The 15,089-nt window shown below is 42.6% G+C and overlaps 2 protein-coding genes and 1 long non-coding RNA gene across 7 annotated transcripts in view; 1 reads left to right on the top strand and 2 right to left on the bottom strand.

The window, feature by feature from the left end:
- Positions 1 to 1,674: 1,674 nt before the first annotated feature.
- LOC308331010 overlaps positions 1,675 to 15,089 on the top strand; it is a 302,214-nt gene continuing 288,799 nt past the window's right edge. Inside the window, exon 1 of the long non-coding RNA XR_013965536.1 lies at positions 1,675 to 1,796. This is a non-coding gene — a long non-coding RNA (uncharacterized lncRNA). The remainder of the gene's footprint in view (positions 1,797 to 15,089) is intronic.
- On the bottom strand, positions 3,018 to 8,476 carry vtcn1 (V-set domain containing T cell activation inhibitor 1; the record flags this gene model as incomplete). Its single annotated transcript, XM_080785192.1, has 5 exons — positions 8,419 to 8,476; positions 7,934 to 8,007; positions 5,487 to 5,834; positions 4,380 to 4,640; positions 3,018 to 3,025 (listed from the first exon to the last, which is right to left on the bottom strand). The coding sequence occupies exons 1-5, from the start codon at positions 8,439 to 8,441 to the stop codon at positions 3,018 to 3,020; spliced, it is 714 nt and encodes a 237-aa protein (XP_080641318.1). The 5' UTR covers positions 8,442 to 8,476.
- Positions 9,439 to 15,089, bottom strand: part of parp4 (poly (ADP-ribose) polymerase family, member 4) — a 34,128-nt gene continuing 28,477 nt past the window's right edge. For 3 of the 5 annotated variants that reach the window (XM_080785060.1, XM_080785061.1, XM_080785063.1), the window contains 4 exons: positions 14,532 to 14,781; positions 14,165 to 14,267; positions 12,952 to 13,084; positions 9,439 to 12,108 (listed from right to left, as the gene is read on the bottom strand). In XM_080785060.1, the coding sequence (XP_080641186.1) occupies positions 11,868 to 12,108; positions 12,952 to 13,084; positions 14,165 to 14,267; positions 14,532 to 14,781 (727 nt within the window). In that variant the 3' untranslated portion in view covers positions 9,439 to 11,867. The remainder of the gene's footprint in view (positions 12,109 to 12,951; positions 13,085 to 14,164; positions 14,268 to 14,531; positions 14,782 to 15,089) is intronic. The other 2 variants (XM_080785062.1, XM_080785064.1) reach the window with 1 other exon arrangement.

Below are 15,089 nucleotides of genomic sequence, written 5' to 3'. Positions count from 1 at the left end.
TGAAAACCCCCTAGTTTGACATGACACATGCTACCTAAAGTATGATGTAATTTAGCCTTATAGCCTATTGGTTGTCTATGGTGTGTTATACAAAAATGGCCTTTACTTTCTTTCGCGATGTTTCCGGCAGAGCAGACCTCTCATTCTGTGGACCTCCTTAATGACCATGTGAATAGAAAAAACACAAATAAAAAGTATGTCATGACATCACAGGTTAATCCTTAACCGCTGAGCTTTTGGGCCTGTGGCTCCCCGGCTATTTGGGACGGCATGGTTGGTCCTTGTTTAATTAACCTTTAGCTGGCAAAATAGCAGCTGTGAAAAGTGCCCATGAGAAGCACTCTAGGATGAAGTTAGTCAGAATGACTGAATGACCACAAGATGTCAATGTTGTTCAATATTCTGGCATGTACTGTCTGATCCCAGAGAGAGAGAGAGAGAGAGAGAAAATCCCAGCTCTTCAAGTAGGTACATGTGTCTCCTGTCACAGGCCTAATGGTGTATTTTATTTTATGGTATTCTATTTTATTTTATGTTGTATATTATGTAATCTGCCTCGTAAGGATCTGGAGTGTCAGTTTGGTATTCACTTGATCATTGTTTGCAAACCGTCATGTCGGTTTATTGTAATTGTTTATGTAAACTGTAAAAGGTGTCCTGTAAGTCCATATGGGCTGGGCTTCTTCGGAAGCATGACAATTAAATAAAGAATCAATCAATCATGTATAGACCATAGGCCTACTGTGTGGGAGATCTGGAGTGAAGCCATGGTAGGCTAGGCTTTTTCATGGACAGTCTGAGGCCTATACATCCTATAGGCTACCTCTTATTAGTTCAGTCTCGAGAGAACATATGGCACTTGGATTGGATCAGGTGGTGCTGGAACGTCACAATAATATGGAGCCATATGGGTTAATTCTCACTTATGCTCACTATTGATTGGTGCAATTTCTATCCACACACTAAATGCATGTCTCAGAGTAATATCCCCAATATAAAAAGAATCTTCAATACAGACAGCCGGTCAGCAAGTTTGATTGATTGATTGAAATATGTATTAACAGTTTACAGTACATTTCAAGCACAACTCGATACAAAAAAATGTTAACTGTGGACGACACGATAAAGCATTACACTTGTTTACAATAGGGCCCACCGTTTTCAATTCATCAAAACATTTAGAGACGTACAAATATACACTTCTGGATAAGTGGATTCATGTACGTACTGTATATACCGGTATATATAGACAATATTTTAGGCCAATAATAAAAACAATATACCAAATTTCCCACTTCAAACAATAGAAGCCTGTTGGCTGCCGGACTAAAAGAACCATGGCTTCTATTTGAGCATGCTAAAATATTACAGAAACATCCTATCTCCATATTTTTACTTTTTGTGTTTTGTCATACTGTAGCAGCTTAACCCATTGATGCCTGAGGCCGAATCTGGGAACGCCTTCTAGGGCCTGACCTAAGGTTTCTGAAAACACAGAGAGCGCGCCGGCATCAAGGGTAGAACAACGTATACGTTGCACCAGGTTAACCCATTCTGACCGGGCACCCATTTTGGTGTTTAGCATCATGTTATGCTTTAGCTATTGAAAAATAGCAGATCTACAAGCTCATATCGCGCCACCGAGTGGCGCGATACGAGCTTGTAGGTCTGCTATTTTTGAAAAATTCGAAGAATGACTGACATTTTTAGAATCTGATCTCAGGTCAGAATGGGTTCATCAGACCAGTGTGTGTCCCGTGGAAACCTCGTATGAATCTGATCTCAGGTCAGAATGGGTTAAAATGAACGCCCTACTACTTGATCATGCTACAGCTTCACACAAAAGCATCAAAAAGTAGCACATCTGCATGCTCGAAGCACGGTGTGAAGCGGCACGCACTGAGCCTGTCCATCTGCTACTTCGCCTGTTTTTGGATTTGAAAATTCATGATTACATCTTTTTGAATGATGAAAAGTCACAGTTTTGGACATAGGAGGTTTACACCCGACAGAGACGATTATTGACCCAGCTTGACTGAGGGGCTGCCATTGGATTCTTCTCATGTCATATGAAAGCAGGGAATCATAGCTTGAAATTGGCATATTGGTTGTTCAGTTTGCCCACCAGTTTGAGATTATGGCTATAGAGTAATGTCTTGCAGGGAAACAGCGAGTTCAGAAAACAGGCCTGAATTAAAGGTTCACTTCTGTGGACTCTAACATTACACCTAGGTACATGTTTAAGCATTTATTTCATATTTACGTGTCGATTTCAGCTCTGACATTTATTTCAGACATACTCTAGTAGGAGTCTGCCTATGTGCTATTAACTCATTTTGGACTAAAACAAAATGCAGTTCAGTCAGGACAACTTATGAATGGATGGAATATATATTTATTGAATATAAAATGAGCAATATATGTATTATGGTTTGGCGATTTGCTTTTTAGGTACTCAGATCAAGCGCATCAGTCTGGTCCCGACCTATAGGGACTCCGAATCCCCTGTACCTAAACTGATCCAATACGACACGTGGTAGCTGGGTGTGAGCAGCAAAAGTTAAATCAGACAGTGATTGGATAAAGTGAATCATTTGAATGATAACGTGATGCTGACGCGGCCCAATGAACGGCCGGCAGCAACTGCACCGAGTTCCCTGACTGAACTTGCTCTGCGCGTGTCTGTGACAGGTGCTCTGCGCGTGTCTGTGACAGGTGCTCTGCGCGTGTCTGTGACAGGTGCTCTGCGCGTGTCTGTGACAGGTGCTCTGCGCTTGTCTGTGACAGGTGCTCTGCGCGTGTCTGTGACAGGCGCGATGCTCATTTCTTTCTCCTCTGGTGAAAAGCTGGAGGCTGCGCGATGGCAGACCCTCAGTCAAGCTGGGTCACATACTGTATGAAGATAAGGCTGAGAATATGTGAGAATGAGAGTATAGTGTGCTTGACAATTAGTGCACAAATCTCACAAAAAGTGACTTTACCCATGTGTGAAACTTTGTGTAATAATTATGATCAGGTCAAATATCTGACGGAGAGAAGAAAACATGTGATGAGAGACAGGCGTTTAGACGTCACTGTGGGCGATGCAGCAGCATTGTAGGTGAAGAAAGTCCTTGCTGAGACGTTTTTGCCTGTAAAACAGAGAGTCACATTTCATTTCATTGCTGTATGCTGTTTTGTCATAAATAATGCCTCTTGTTTTGCACTGAAGCAGCAAGGTAGGCCTATTTCGTTGAGGTTTGGCTGTTGCATTTAAAGGAAAATCAGTTGATCAGTTTCAATGTGTTCCTCACAGTGTAAACAAGAAACCAGATGAGAAATCTCTGTATTTCCCTCGATTTTGATTGCTTGCTCTGAAAATCAACATGACAGTCATCACCCATCATATGAGTTTTTGAATACACACACAGTAAAATGTACAGTATGTAGCCTACATCAGAGAGTGTACAAAAGTCTGGATCCATTCGGTTTCATTTGTACACTGAGTTAAATGAACACTCACGTGATTCTACAGGCACCACATTACACACAAACTACTACATATCAGTAAAAACAAACAAACAAACAAAAAGTAGGGCCAGTGCTGCTACAGTATATGTTTTTTGTTAAACGGTAAAATCACTATATTCTGATAGTAATCATTGCTATAGAGTGTTTGTTCAGTAACACGGGTCTCCCTGTCTCTCCAGCTCTTTCATAAACAGAAAATACATTTTCAGGTACAGTAGGTGACAATTCTTTAGTAGCTATTTATGAGCCTATAATTTGTGTTCCAGTTCCAATTTTGTCCGCTCATTTCTTCGTGTCATCATCACTTACAATTCCACTTGTTTAATCTGAATCCTGACTGCCTTCTTTATCCTGATTGGATAAAACTGGTATTATGCACGTGATATCATGGGTAGAAGTACAATAACACTCAGTCATGTCAGTGGTACGGTAGTTCTGCCAAGAGAAGAAACCTTTGGCATATATAAGCACCTACAATGTGTATTATAAGCCATTCGGGACAGTCACGGGAACCCCTTTAGCATTTTAAGCATTGCGTTATACTTTAGCTATTGAAAAATAGCAGATCGAGCTTGTAGATCTGCAATTTCTTTGAAAAATCGTGAAAATGTGGCGCAAATCCTTGAATATATATTCTTTCAGAGCGAAAATTTTTAACTGAAATCTTTGCTTCTGTCTGAGGGGGTCCCTCCCTGGAACAACATATTTTCAGATGGGGGTCGGCGGCCAATTACATATCATTTTTGGAGTCCTTGACATGAAACAGTTTGAGAACCACTGATATAGAAACATAGTTTTTTCAGAAAACTGTCTGATTTAGAAACCCTTTTTTTTTGGTGGTTTATAATGCAAAAACAAACATGAATTACCTGTTATAGTCGCCTCGGCGACGACTCTCACCAAAGTGTTTCGGATGCGGCAGGTGTAGGTGGTGTTCTGGCTGACCGGCCGCAGGGTGCTGACCACGCTGAAGACCGGGGCAGAGGTCTGGGAGAACGTCGTCGTGGTGCCATTCAGGACCTTCCCGTCCAGGTCCAGCCACGTGACGTTGGGCTTCGGGAGCCATCTTGGCGCCGTAGCCGTCAGCGTGTCAGAGCCTGAGGCGTAGGTGAAGGAGGGCGCAGAAAAGGCTGCAGGTGCCAGAGGAGCACTGATGTTACTTCAAATGTTCGCAGTGTGCACATGTGTTAAAAAGAGGGGTATTTATTTCATTTGATTCATCATTTTTTATAGTAATTTCATCAGACCCTCCTGCATGTAAATGAGTCCATTGAACTTCAAACTCCATTTTAAGAATGTTAGACTCATCTAAAAAACCTGGTTCTGATGACTGATGTCGTCACCATGCTGCACTTGTGATGTTCCTTTTTACTGACACAAAGTTTCAAATAAAAATTGAATGCACAGCAATATCAATACGAAGCAACTGAAAAACATGTCATTTCAATGGTAGTGGATGGAGAGTGGAAGTTTAAAATAATGGTTAAAGTGATTAAACGCTATAAAAGGCGACACGTCCTAAATGGGTTAAAAGCATCAGGTTGGTCTTGTTGACTACTGTGCAGTATAGGTGTTAAGTGCATGTGTTGATTGAATAATGTGATCAGTGTAAACAAATGGAAGGAAACCAGAAGGATCCTTTTCTGACTACAAGGTCAACATCAACACTAACTGACGTTAGCGTGTGTGTTTACCAAACTGACGTTAGCAAACTATTACTCAAACTGAAATCATCATAGAGGGATACATGTCCCTAGTCGTTTATTTTTTGTCAATACTAGACCTGTACGTGTCCGTCGGCTACTGGCCTACTTGAGAATGATGCAACTTGGGAACCTAACTAAAAGTATTTTTCTTCCGGTGGAAAAAATAATGTAAAAACCCAGAAAACAAATTAAAACTTAAAGCTGGAAATTGAAAACACAAAATACAAAAAAAGAAATACAAATTATAATAAACCAATTGCTCCTCCTTACCCGCCACCCTGAGGTCAATGTCCACCGTCCCGTTGGCGTTGACCTCGCAGCTGTAGACGCCCCGGTCGCTCTCCCGCACCCTCCGCAGCGACAGAGAAACGTTCCCGCCGGCGATGGCGTCTTGGAAGAGCTGCGTCCTGTCGCGGAACGCCGAGTTCTGGTCCTTGAGGACGGCGTTCCCGCTCTTGTAGCTGTAGACCAGGCCACTCAGCCCCTTCTTCGTCCAGGTGACCGAGACGTCGCCGCCGGCCGGCCTGGAGCGCAGGAAGCAGCTCAGGACGACGTCTTGGTCCAAGTTGGCCACAGGCGACTTGTCGCTGCTGGTCACGTCGGAGTTAAAAACCTTCCCTGTGAAAGAATATATATTCAAAGATTTTCGCCACATTTTCACGATTTTTCTAAAATAGCAGACCTACAAGCTCTGAGCTTGTAGATCTGCTATTTTTCAATAGCTAAAGTATAACATAATTCTTAAAACACCAAAAGGGGTTCCCGTCCAAAATGGCTTAATGAGACCCGAGGCCGATTCTTACAAATGCCTTCTAAATCCGTGGTTCTCAAAGTGGGGTCCGGGGACCCCCAGGGGTCCTTGACTGGGTTCCAGGTGGTCCCCAGGGTGCGGTCTGAATATGGAGAATGCAGGCATAACAAAAATCAACCCTCGAGTCCCTGTTCTGGGGCGAACATTCGCTGAAAATAGCAGATCTACAAGCTCACAGCGCTTAGCTTTGTAGAGTCGGAGACAAATCACACATTATTATTGCAATATATTCAACTACCGGTATACAAAAAGTTGTGAATTATTTTTAATGTACTAATATATTCAGTAGTTTGTGAGCACTCATTTCCAAGAAATACACGCACGCACGCACGCACGCACGCACCCCTATCTGCCTATCTGTCCTTGTTTAATGTCAATCAGCAGCGACTATTGTCGCTGCGGATTGACACCAACTGCTGTCACTATTGACACAAACTGATGATGATTGCTCATACCCAAACGGTCATCCCTGTGTACACTCACGACTCACACACCCATTTAGACCTGAGCTCGATTCTACAAAATGTCGAAATCAATTTTCTGAAAATGTTTCTGTGTCAAACTATTTCATGTCAAGGAGCCACAGAATTATATGTATTTGACCGCCGACCCCCCCCCCCCCATCTCAAAATATGTTGTTTAGCCAGTTCAGGGGACTTCCCCAGAAGCAAAGATTTGAGTTAAAAACGTTCACTTTTAACAAATATATATATATTCATAGATTTGCACCACATTTTCACGATTTTTCAAAAATAGCAGTTCTACAAGCTCATAGCGTGGCACTCGTAGATCTGCTATTTTTCAATAGCTAAAGTATAACATAATGCTTAAAACACCAAAAGTGGTTCCCGTCTGAAATGGGTTAACTCATCAGTGACATCCATTACCGATCAGTCCCATGTGTTCAGGAATAAATATTCAATGGGTCCTCCCCCCCCCCATGCAAGTATGAATATAGTAGAATTATTATGGATTATTATGTTACAGGAAAATATTGTTGGGCAGGACATATAGGACAGGAGACAGAAGGTCAGCATTATGGCACCCCCATGTACAGTAATAACCATGGTTATATAATTAATATTAAGGGGTAGAGTGGCTGGATGGGAATCACAAGGTTGCCAGTTCGAACTCAGGCTCCCCCAGAGTTAGTGTCGAACTGTGTCCTTGAGCAAGACCTATGAGAGAGACACACTGAACCCCTAATTGCTCCTGATGTGCAGTTGGTGCCTTGCATGGTTTCCTCCGTCATCGGTGTATAGATGTGTGGGTGAATGTAATGCACCATATATGTAGACGTGCCTTGGATAAAGGTGATATATAAATGCACCATTTATTTACCCATGAACTGGTCTCGTAGTGTATGATCTGTAAGCTCAAGGTAGTAAGTGATTTTATTTGGTTAAAATAAGTGTTAAAAAGCTCTATATTGTGATAGTATACTCTTTGCTATAGTGTTTGTTCAGTAACAGCTGGAGTCTCCATGTCTCTCTTTTTATTAAACAGAAAAAGCATTTTCAGAAACTGAAACTGGGATACCAGATTTATCCAATCAGGATAAAGCACGCAGTCAGGATACAGATCAAACAAGTGGAATCGTATGTGAATGACACAAAGTAATGAGCAGACAAATTTGGAACTGATAAATGGCTACTCTGATTGGCTGAAATTTTGTCACCTATACCTGAAATAGTATTTTCTGTTTATTAAAGAGCTGGAGAGACAGGGAGAGAGAGACCGCTGTTACTGAACAAACACTCTATACAGCAATGATTACTATCAGAATATAGTGATTTAACCTTTTAACAAACAACTTTTTGTTAACCAACACAAATATCACTTTACACTAGCTTTAAATGCTACCTTGATTTAGGTGCCATCTCCAGGACATCAGCACAGCTCTTACCTGTATGACCTCCTAATGCCAGGCCTAGGATGAGGACGATGATGATTGAAAACGTGACAATGAGGATGATCATACTGCAAAAAATATAAAAACATATATCAGGGTATGAAAGTCACCATATATGAAATGTCAAACAAATGCACTATGAAGGTGCATTAGTTAATTGGTACAGTAGGTCTACAGTATTAACAATCACATCAAATCTGTTCCATTGACAAAATAATGATAGCTTAATACTGTTCAGCACTTCAAACTCTTAATCTCCACCATTAGTCAGCAATTTAAACATTAATCGGATTAAATGAGATGTTCAGGCAAAATTAGCAACACTTGGTCAACGTATATTGTCTACGATCAATTTGATAGAATTGATTGATGAAAAACTAATAAATCAAGACCTTAAAGTTCACCACCCATAATATTTTACAAAGCTACACTATATATATATATATATATATATATATATATGAACTCCAAAGACGTACCTTGCAAAGATAGTATCTCCCATTGAAGCCATACTGTAGTTCCCATAATAGACCTGCAACTAAGCGTACACTGCAGTGGACTGAGTGACTACAGATCCCGGGGCTCGTCTCCCTGTATTAACCCAGGTGTCACTGTTGGTATACTGTCGAGGAGCGTCACTCACCATCCAACGCTGAACGATACTCCTTATGTCAATATTGCATTTAAGGTGTGTGTGTGTGTACCGCAACTTGTTTCAGCCACTCTATGACATGTTTGTCTATCTCATTTAGGCCTGACGTCGAAATTAAAAAAAATGTATTTTCTTCTGAAAAACCTCATCTTTCTGACCCCAAAAAATGACATGTAATTGGCCGCCGACCCCCTTCTGAAAATATGTTGTTCCAGGTTTTCCAGATTTGAGTTAAAAAAAAAAAACCCTCAAACTCAAAGAATATATATTCAAAGATTTTTCACGATTCTTTAAAAAATAGCAGACCTACAGGTTCATAGCGCGCCACAGCTTGTGGATCTGCTATTTTTCAATAGCTAAAGCATAACAAAATGCTAACACCAAAAGGGGTTCCCGTCCAAAATGGGCTATTCAACATGCAGTATACAGGGAGGGAGCATGTTGCTGCAGGGAAAGCTGCATGTATGCATTTGATATCCATGTATATATACACACAGACCAATGGCACTTGAGAGGTGTTTGCACACTCTGGACATGTCCAGTGTGCACACACCTTTAAGCGTGTGAACTGGATTCTAATTTCTAACACAAATTGTGCGAGCGTGTAGATGGAAGTAACATTTGCTGAAGTAAACCGGGCCGTCGGTCAGTAGGAGACTCTGTAGGAGACTCTATAGGTCGTCTGTCGTCAAATTATTGGCTTAGCAATGCAACAAAAAAAACAAATCGTCCTGAATTACAGGCGTGCAATTGATAGAAAACAAGTAATTGTTTGGGTGAACTACTCCTTTTAATACAGAAATTAAACATGTTTTTCAAATGATATGAAACAACAAGGTAATGAGAGTCTTAAAAACACTTTATTTGCCAAATACGAAGTGCAGTTCACAACATTGGATTATTAGCAAAGAACTAGGGCTGGGTAATATAATGATATTTCCAGGTTAGGTTGTGACATGCTGAGACTATGTATGTCTGGGATTTTGGATATGGTAATAATAATATTGTGATATGACATGAGTATTTTCGTCTTTTCATTTTCAATCATTTAAGCACTATTTTATTCTTAATACTAATTTGTGAAAAATAGCCAGAAAATGCTAAAATATCATCTAGGCATACCTTATTAATTTGTCTCAAAGGTCAAATCAGCCTTCATGAGTCTGGGTGAGAAACTGCCTCAAGAACAGATATTATTACAGATCCCCACTCCTCACCACAGTGAAGGCTACTCTTCCTGGGGTCCAAGTAATGTGTAATATCACAGGGGATGGGATAAGCTGTTTGGCTGGCCAATTGAAACACTTTTTAACACTCTTTTTAACGTTTTTCTTCTCATACTGCACTTTGTAATGCAGTAGGCCTGCTCCATAGTGCAACTAACATCCCATAGCATACCGTAGACTTAGCCAGACGACCAGAGATCTCCACCTACTGATGCATGATGGGGAAATCTACATTCAGTGTATGGGTTTGTTTTTCCCAAACCTTTTCGGCTCGATACAGAAAAGATTTGGTGACTCACCTAAACCTACACATCATGAATTTATCACTTATTCCAGATTTCACAAATGGTGAAAATAGTTGATCTACAAGCTCACATGTGGCATAATTGATGACACATTGTGAGCTTATAGATCTGATATTTTTGTCTACATTTCTTAAACTTTCTTTTTTAGATTCATGAAATGCTTTTTAAATTTTCTGAACATCTTAAGGCCTATTCATAGTCTGGATTTTCGGTGGTAAGGTGACCAGTACCGCTGAAATAATGTTGAGCGGTGGTGAGTAAAAACAGAGAGAAGGGCTGGAGCGGTGGCGGTGGTTTGCTCTTCACCGCGGCTCGTGACTTCATGTTGTAGTTCGGTGGTCACCCCACGGTCCCACCACCGAAGATCCAGACTATGTATGAGCCTTTACAGTTAGCAATTTGTTCGCCTGCTCAAGCCTGGAGAGCGAGCAAGTGCTTTTTCCGGCCGTGGTGTCGAAGGCCAACTGCCGCCAACAGCAGCGGCAGTGTTTCCGCATCAGTCCGACACCCTATACCCCAAACCCTAAACACTAACCTCACAGGGTAGCCACGGGTGAGTTTTAACCAGCGATGCATGTCGGGATCCACGGTACACTGCCGCGGATGTTATCGGCAGAGCCGCCGTCGGGATCCACGGTACACTGCCGATAACGGCTGTTATCGGCAGAGCCGCCGTCGGGATCCACGGTACACTGCCGCGGCTGTTATCGGCAGTGCCGCGTCTGAAGCCACTGTCGGAGAATGCACTCACTCCTTCTGCCAGGAAGTGTGATTTCTGGTCTAGAGGGGCGGATACGCAGACAAAAAATAAATAAGAAAAGAAACCTCCAGCGCTGTTGCGTTACTGCCACCATAGACAGTGCTCTATTTCATTTGGAAAACCTCTAAACTGTTTCCAGTCCCCAAAAATCACTAACGAGAATCAGCTGATCAGAAGCATCAATATTCTAACAGCGCGGATTTGGTATTGACCTCCTTAGCTCCTAACATCGGTGCATTGTTCAATCCACCTCAATCTTCCGTAATTCTGAGGAGATAAAGATAGGCTGCCCCATAGCATTTTACGGGCCGCGATCTTGGGAAGGACAAAACACAGCGATCTGAGCATTGCCTATAGCGACCCAGGAGCCCCGCTTTAACATAACATTAAAAAAAAATCCCCATTTTCCCCAATACATTTATTTTACATGTTGCTATGTGACGCTTGTAGATCTGATACGGCTGCATTATGGATTATGGCCAAAATAATAATCCAGATTATTGTAATCAACATTGACCTTGAGGTTTCCGGATTTGGGGGGGCTAGCGTGTTTTGGGGGGCGAGCGTTCTTGTAGCCTATTCAATGTGAAGCTCTGCTAGTTCTGCTAGGGTATTGCTGTACCCCCTCCAACTCTATATACTTTCCCCAGTTTCAACAGTTTTTAATATATTGTGACACTATTGTGAGCTTTGGCATGTTTTCTCATGCCAATAAAGCTCCTTTGAATTGAATTGAATTGCTAGTCTATATATTTTTTTTTTGCAACTGAATGGCTGGAAAATAGAAATGAAGAGTTTACATAGTACATGCATACACCTTCCCTAATGATTATATCTGGTTTCAGTATATATTTATGGTGTATTGTCTCGATTATTAAGGTTATTGTAGCAGTCAATTTATATTGGGGGTCGGGAGGGGGCGGGGCTGGCGTCCCCGAGACATTGCCAAAGCATTTCCGGCCAAAAAAGGTTGCGAACCCCTGGTCTATATGGCTATTGGCCCGGGCCCCAGCCTCCAGTCTGTCATTGGCCGGGGCCCCAGCCTCCAGTCAGTCAGCCCAGCCCAGGGGGAGTGTGGGGCGGGTTGGTCATAGCCCAGGAGCAGGCGGGTGGAGGACTCCCAGCTCCAGCCCATCTCCAGACGGCTGCACACACAGGGGTACTGCCTGTCGGCCCAGCAGGCCCAGTCCACGGCCTTCTTCACAGCCTCCCAGCGCTCTGGCCTGCTGGGAGGTAGAATTATTATTATTATTATTATATGATGCAAATATAACATTATCATTAACATGATATCTTTAGCTTTGGGAAGGAAATATAATACCAACTTGCAAACACACTGTAGCACCACGATGATGCGGTGCATAGAGAGCATGTAGATTGGCTATTTTCCCTATTCATTGTTCAATGAAGTGTACTGTATACTGTCCCCCATTTAATGGCATTTCTATCTCTGGGACCCCAAGGTATTATAATATATTGTAAAATCAAAGTTAAATTAACTCTGAGAATGTACAAATGGAGTTACATTTGTACACTTACGGTCCATTTGGTTCCTAATTATCATTTAGCTGGGGACCCTCTGGAACTCCCTCAAGGACCCCTAGGGGTCCCCAGACCCCACTTTGGGAACCACGGGTATAGAGCGCCGCAGTCCCGCCCCCTCTCAGAAAAACGAGTGGCCCAGGAAATGAAACCCCAATGCATTCTCCCATCGGCACTTCTAATATAATTTATTTAAAGACGGTTACGCCGCGGACAAAGCCAATTCGGATCGTGACAAATCATGACAATGAACACAATGTTTTGGGCCGATCAAATCATTAGAAAGAAGAAAAGAAAGTCAGGAGACAACACTATTTGTTTTGTTTTTCGTCTTATAAATTATTTGATCGGCCCAAAACATTGTGTTCATTGTCATGATTTGTCCCGATCCAAATCCTGACAGAAAACGGTCAGGATTTAGAAGACATTTTAGAAATTTCGACGTCAGGCCTAAATGGGTTAAGACAATACAGTGAAGGGTGGGTCTGCATGTGGGGTTCCAATCAGCGCACGCACGCCACACACACCTGGCCTGAGGAGAGTCCTGGAGTGAGAAGAGGCGCCGTAGGAGCTTTCCTTCCTCTAGCTGCTCCGCGCGCATCAGCTGCAGCACCAACAGAGTGGCCAACAGCCTCAGGATGTCTGCACGGGCCCTCACACCTACACACACACACGCACACACACACACACATGCACACGCACACGCACACGCACACGCATGTGCTTGTATTGCTGTACTCGTGAGTGAGGACATCAACATTTCATGCCATGATTTTTAATATGAATTCAATCCATTTGCACACGTGATTCACTGAGCGTCTAAAGGCTCATACATACTCCAGTTTTTGGTGATAGCTTATCACCGCGGTGTAGTTTTTAAAGGGTTGGAAAACTACACCATTACGTCAGTCGCGGTGATGATCAGAGCTATCACCGCGGACACAGACCCATCTCTCTGTTTTTACTATCAGACAAGTCTCTTCACTCAGGAGCTGTCACCCCGTTCACTGATTGGTCTAGAAGTTGGGTAAACCACAGGGAGGCGGGGTCAATCCTTAAGGACATCACCGCGAGTATGATGGCCTCAACTCTTATCACCGTTTTATGAGATAAGCCATCACCTAAAACGGTGATAACCTATCACCAAAAACTGGAGTATGTATGAGCCTTTAGTCTCCTGGTAGTGTCGTCTCTCTCTCTCCTGGCACCCGGTCAGACAGTAGTAGTGACGTCGCAATGCAGATAAATATCAAACAGAATATGTTTGATATTTTCTAATATTAGAAAATTATTATTATTATTGATCGACTGTAAGCAGATAATTTGGATCACCCGTTGCTCCCAAACGGGAAATGCAAAAATCACTCTCGCGCACACACACACACACACACACACACACACACACACACACACACACACACAGCTGTAGTACCCAGTGAGAAGACGCACACACACAACTGTAGTACCCAGTGAGAAGACGCACGCACACACACACACACACACACACACACAGCTGTAGTACCCAGTGAGAAGACGCACACACACACACACACACACACACACACACACACACAGCTGTAGTACCCAGTGAGAAGACGCACGCACGCACACACACACACAGCTGTAGTACCCAGTGAGAAGACGCACGCACACACACACACACACACCTGTAGTACCCAGTGAGAAGACGCACACACACACACACACACACACACACACACACACACACAGCTGACGTACCCAGTGAGAAGATGCCCTTGTTCTTCAGGAAGACATTGGCAAAAGAGTGCAGGTCGACTCTAATGCATTCACCCAGCTCAGCAGTACACTCCCAGTAGCCGTCCTGAAATTAAAACCAATATGTTTGTAAATGCAGTATTATTGATACATACAGTATACATACACACCCTTGACCCGGCCTCGTCCCTTCACATATTTGGCATGATGCCGCACACACACACACACACACACACACACACACACACACACACACACACACACACACACACACACACACACACACACACACACACACACACACACACACACACACACACACACACACACACACACACACACACACACGTACATTGTACAGAGGACCTACTGTATGCTGCAGCAAGAAGATGAACTCCCACTTTGTGTTCATGAGCTTTTTATTCTTCTGTTGCAGTAGTTGTTTGTGTAGCAGTAGTTGTTGTGGTTGTTGTGGTTCTAGTAGTTGTTGTTGTACTGGCATTACATCACTGTGTACATTTTGTGTACCAAAAGTACACCATGGTTGGGGTAGTCCTTGTAGTAGTAGTTTTTGTTGTGGTGGTAGTTGTTTTCGTTGGGGACTGTCTTCCCCTTTTTCCCTGCAGAAATAAAACTATGGTGAATAGTAGTAGTAATAAATAAATAAATCACACCCGTGTGAAGTGAGGGTCCGGCTCTTATTATACATCATCTCATTTTTGTGATTGATTAGACTATTTGCTCGTGTACAATTTTCGCTTAATTGTCAACGGCATTTAATGTTTGTGTTGCCACAAATTTATGTCATATTTGGCGGACATTTGACCTAATTTCTTCTTTCATCGTCAATAGCAAATATTGAGACGTGTGGGGACAAACTTTCCGTCATATTTGAGGCACATGAGACCTAATTTCTCCTTTCATTGAA

The sequence above is a fragment of the Protomyctophum bolini genome (assembly GCF_963924005.1).
Source record: "Protomyctophum bolini genome assembly, chromosome: 16".
Taxonomy (NCBI): Eukaryota; Metazoa; Chordata; class Actinopteri; order Myctophiformes; family Myctophidae; genus Protomyctophum; species Protomyctophum bolini.
The sequence above is the reverse complement of the archived record's forward strand: the minus strand, read 5'-3'. Positions and strand labels throughout refer to the sequence as shown.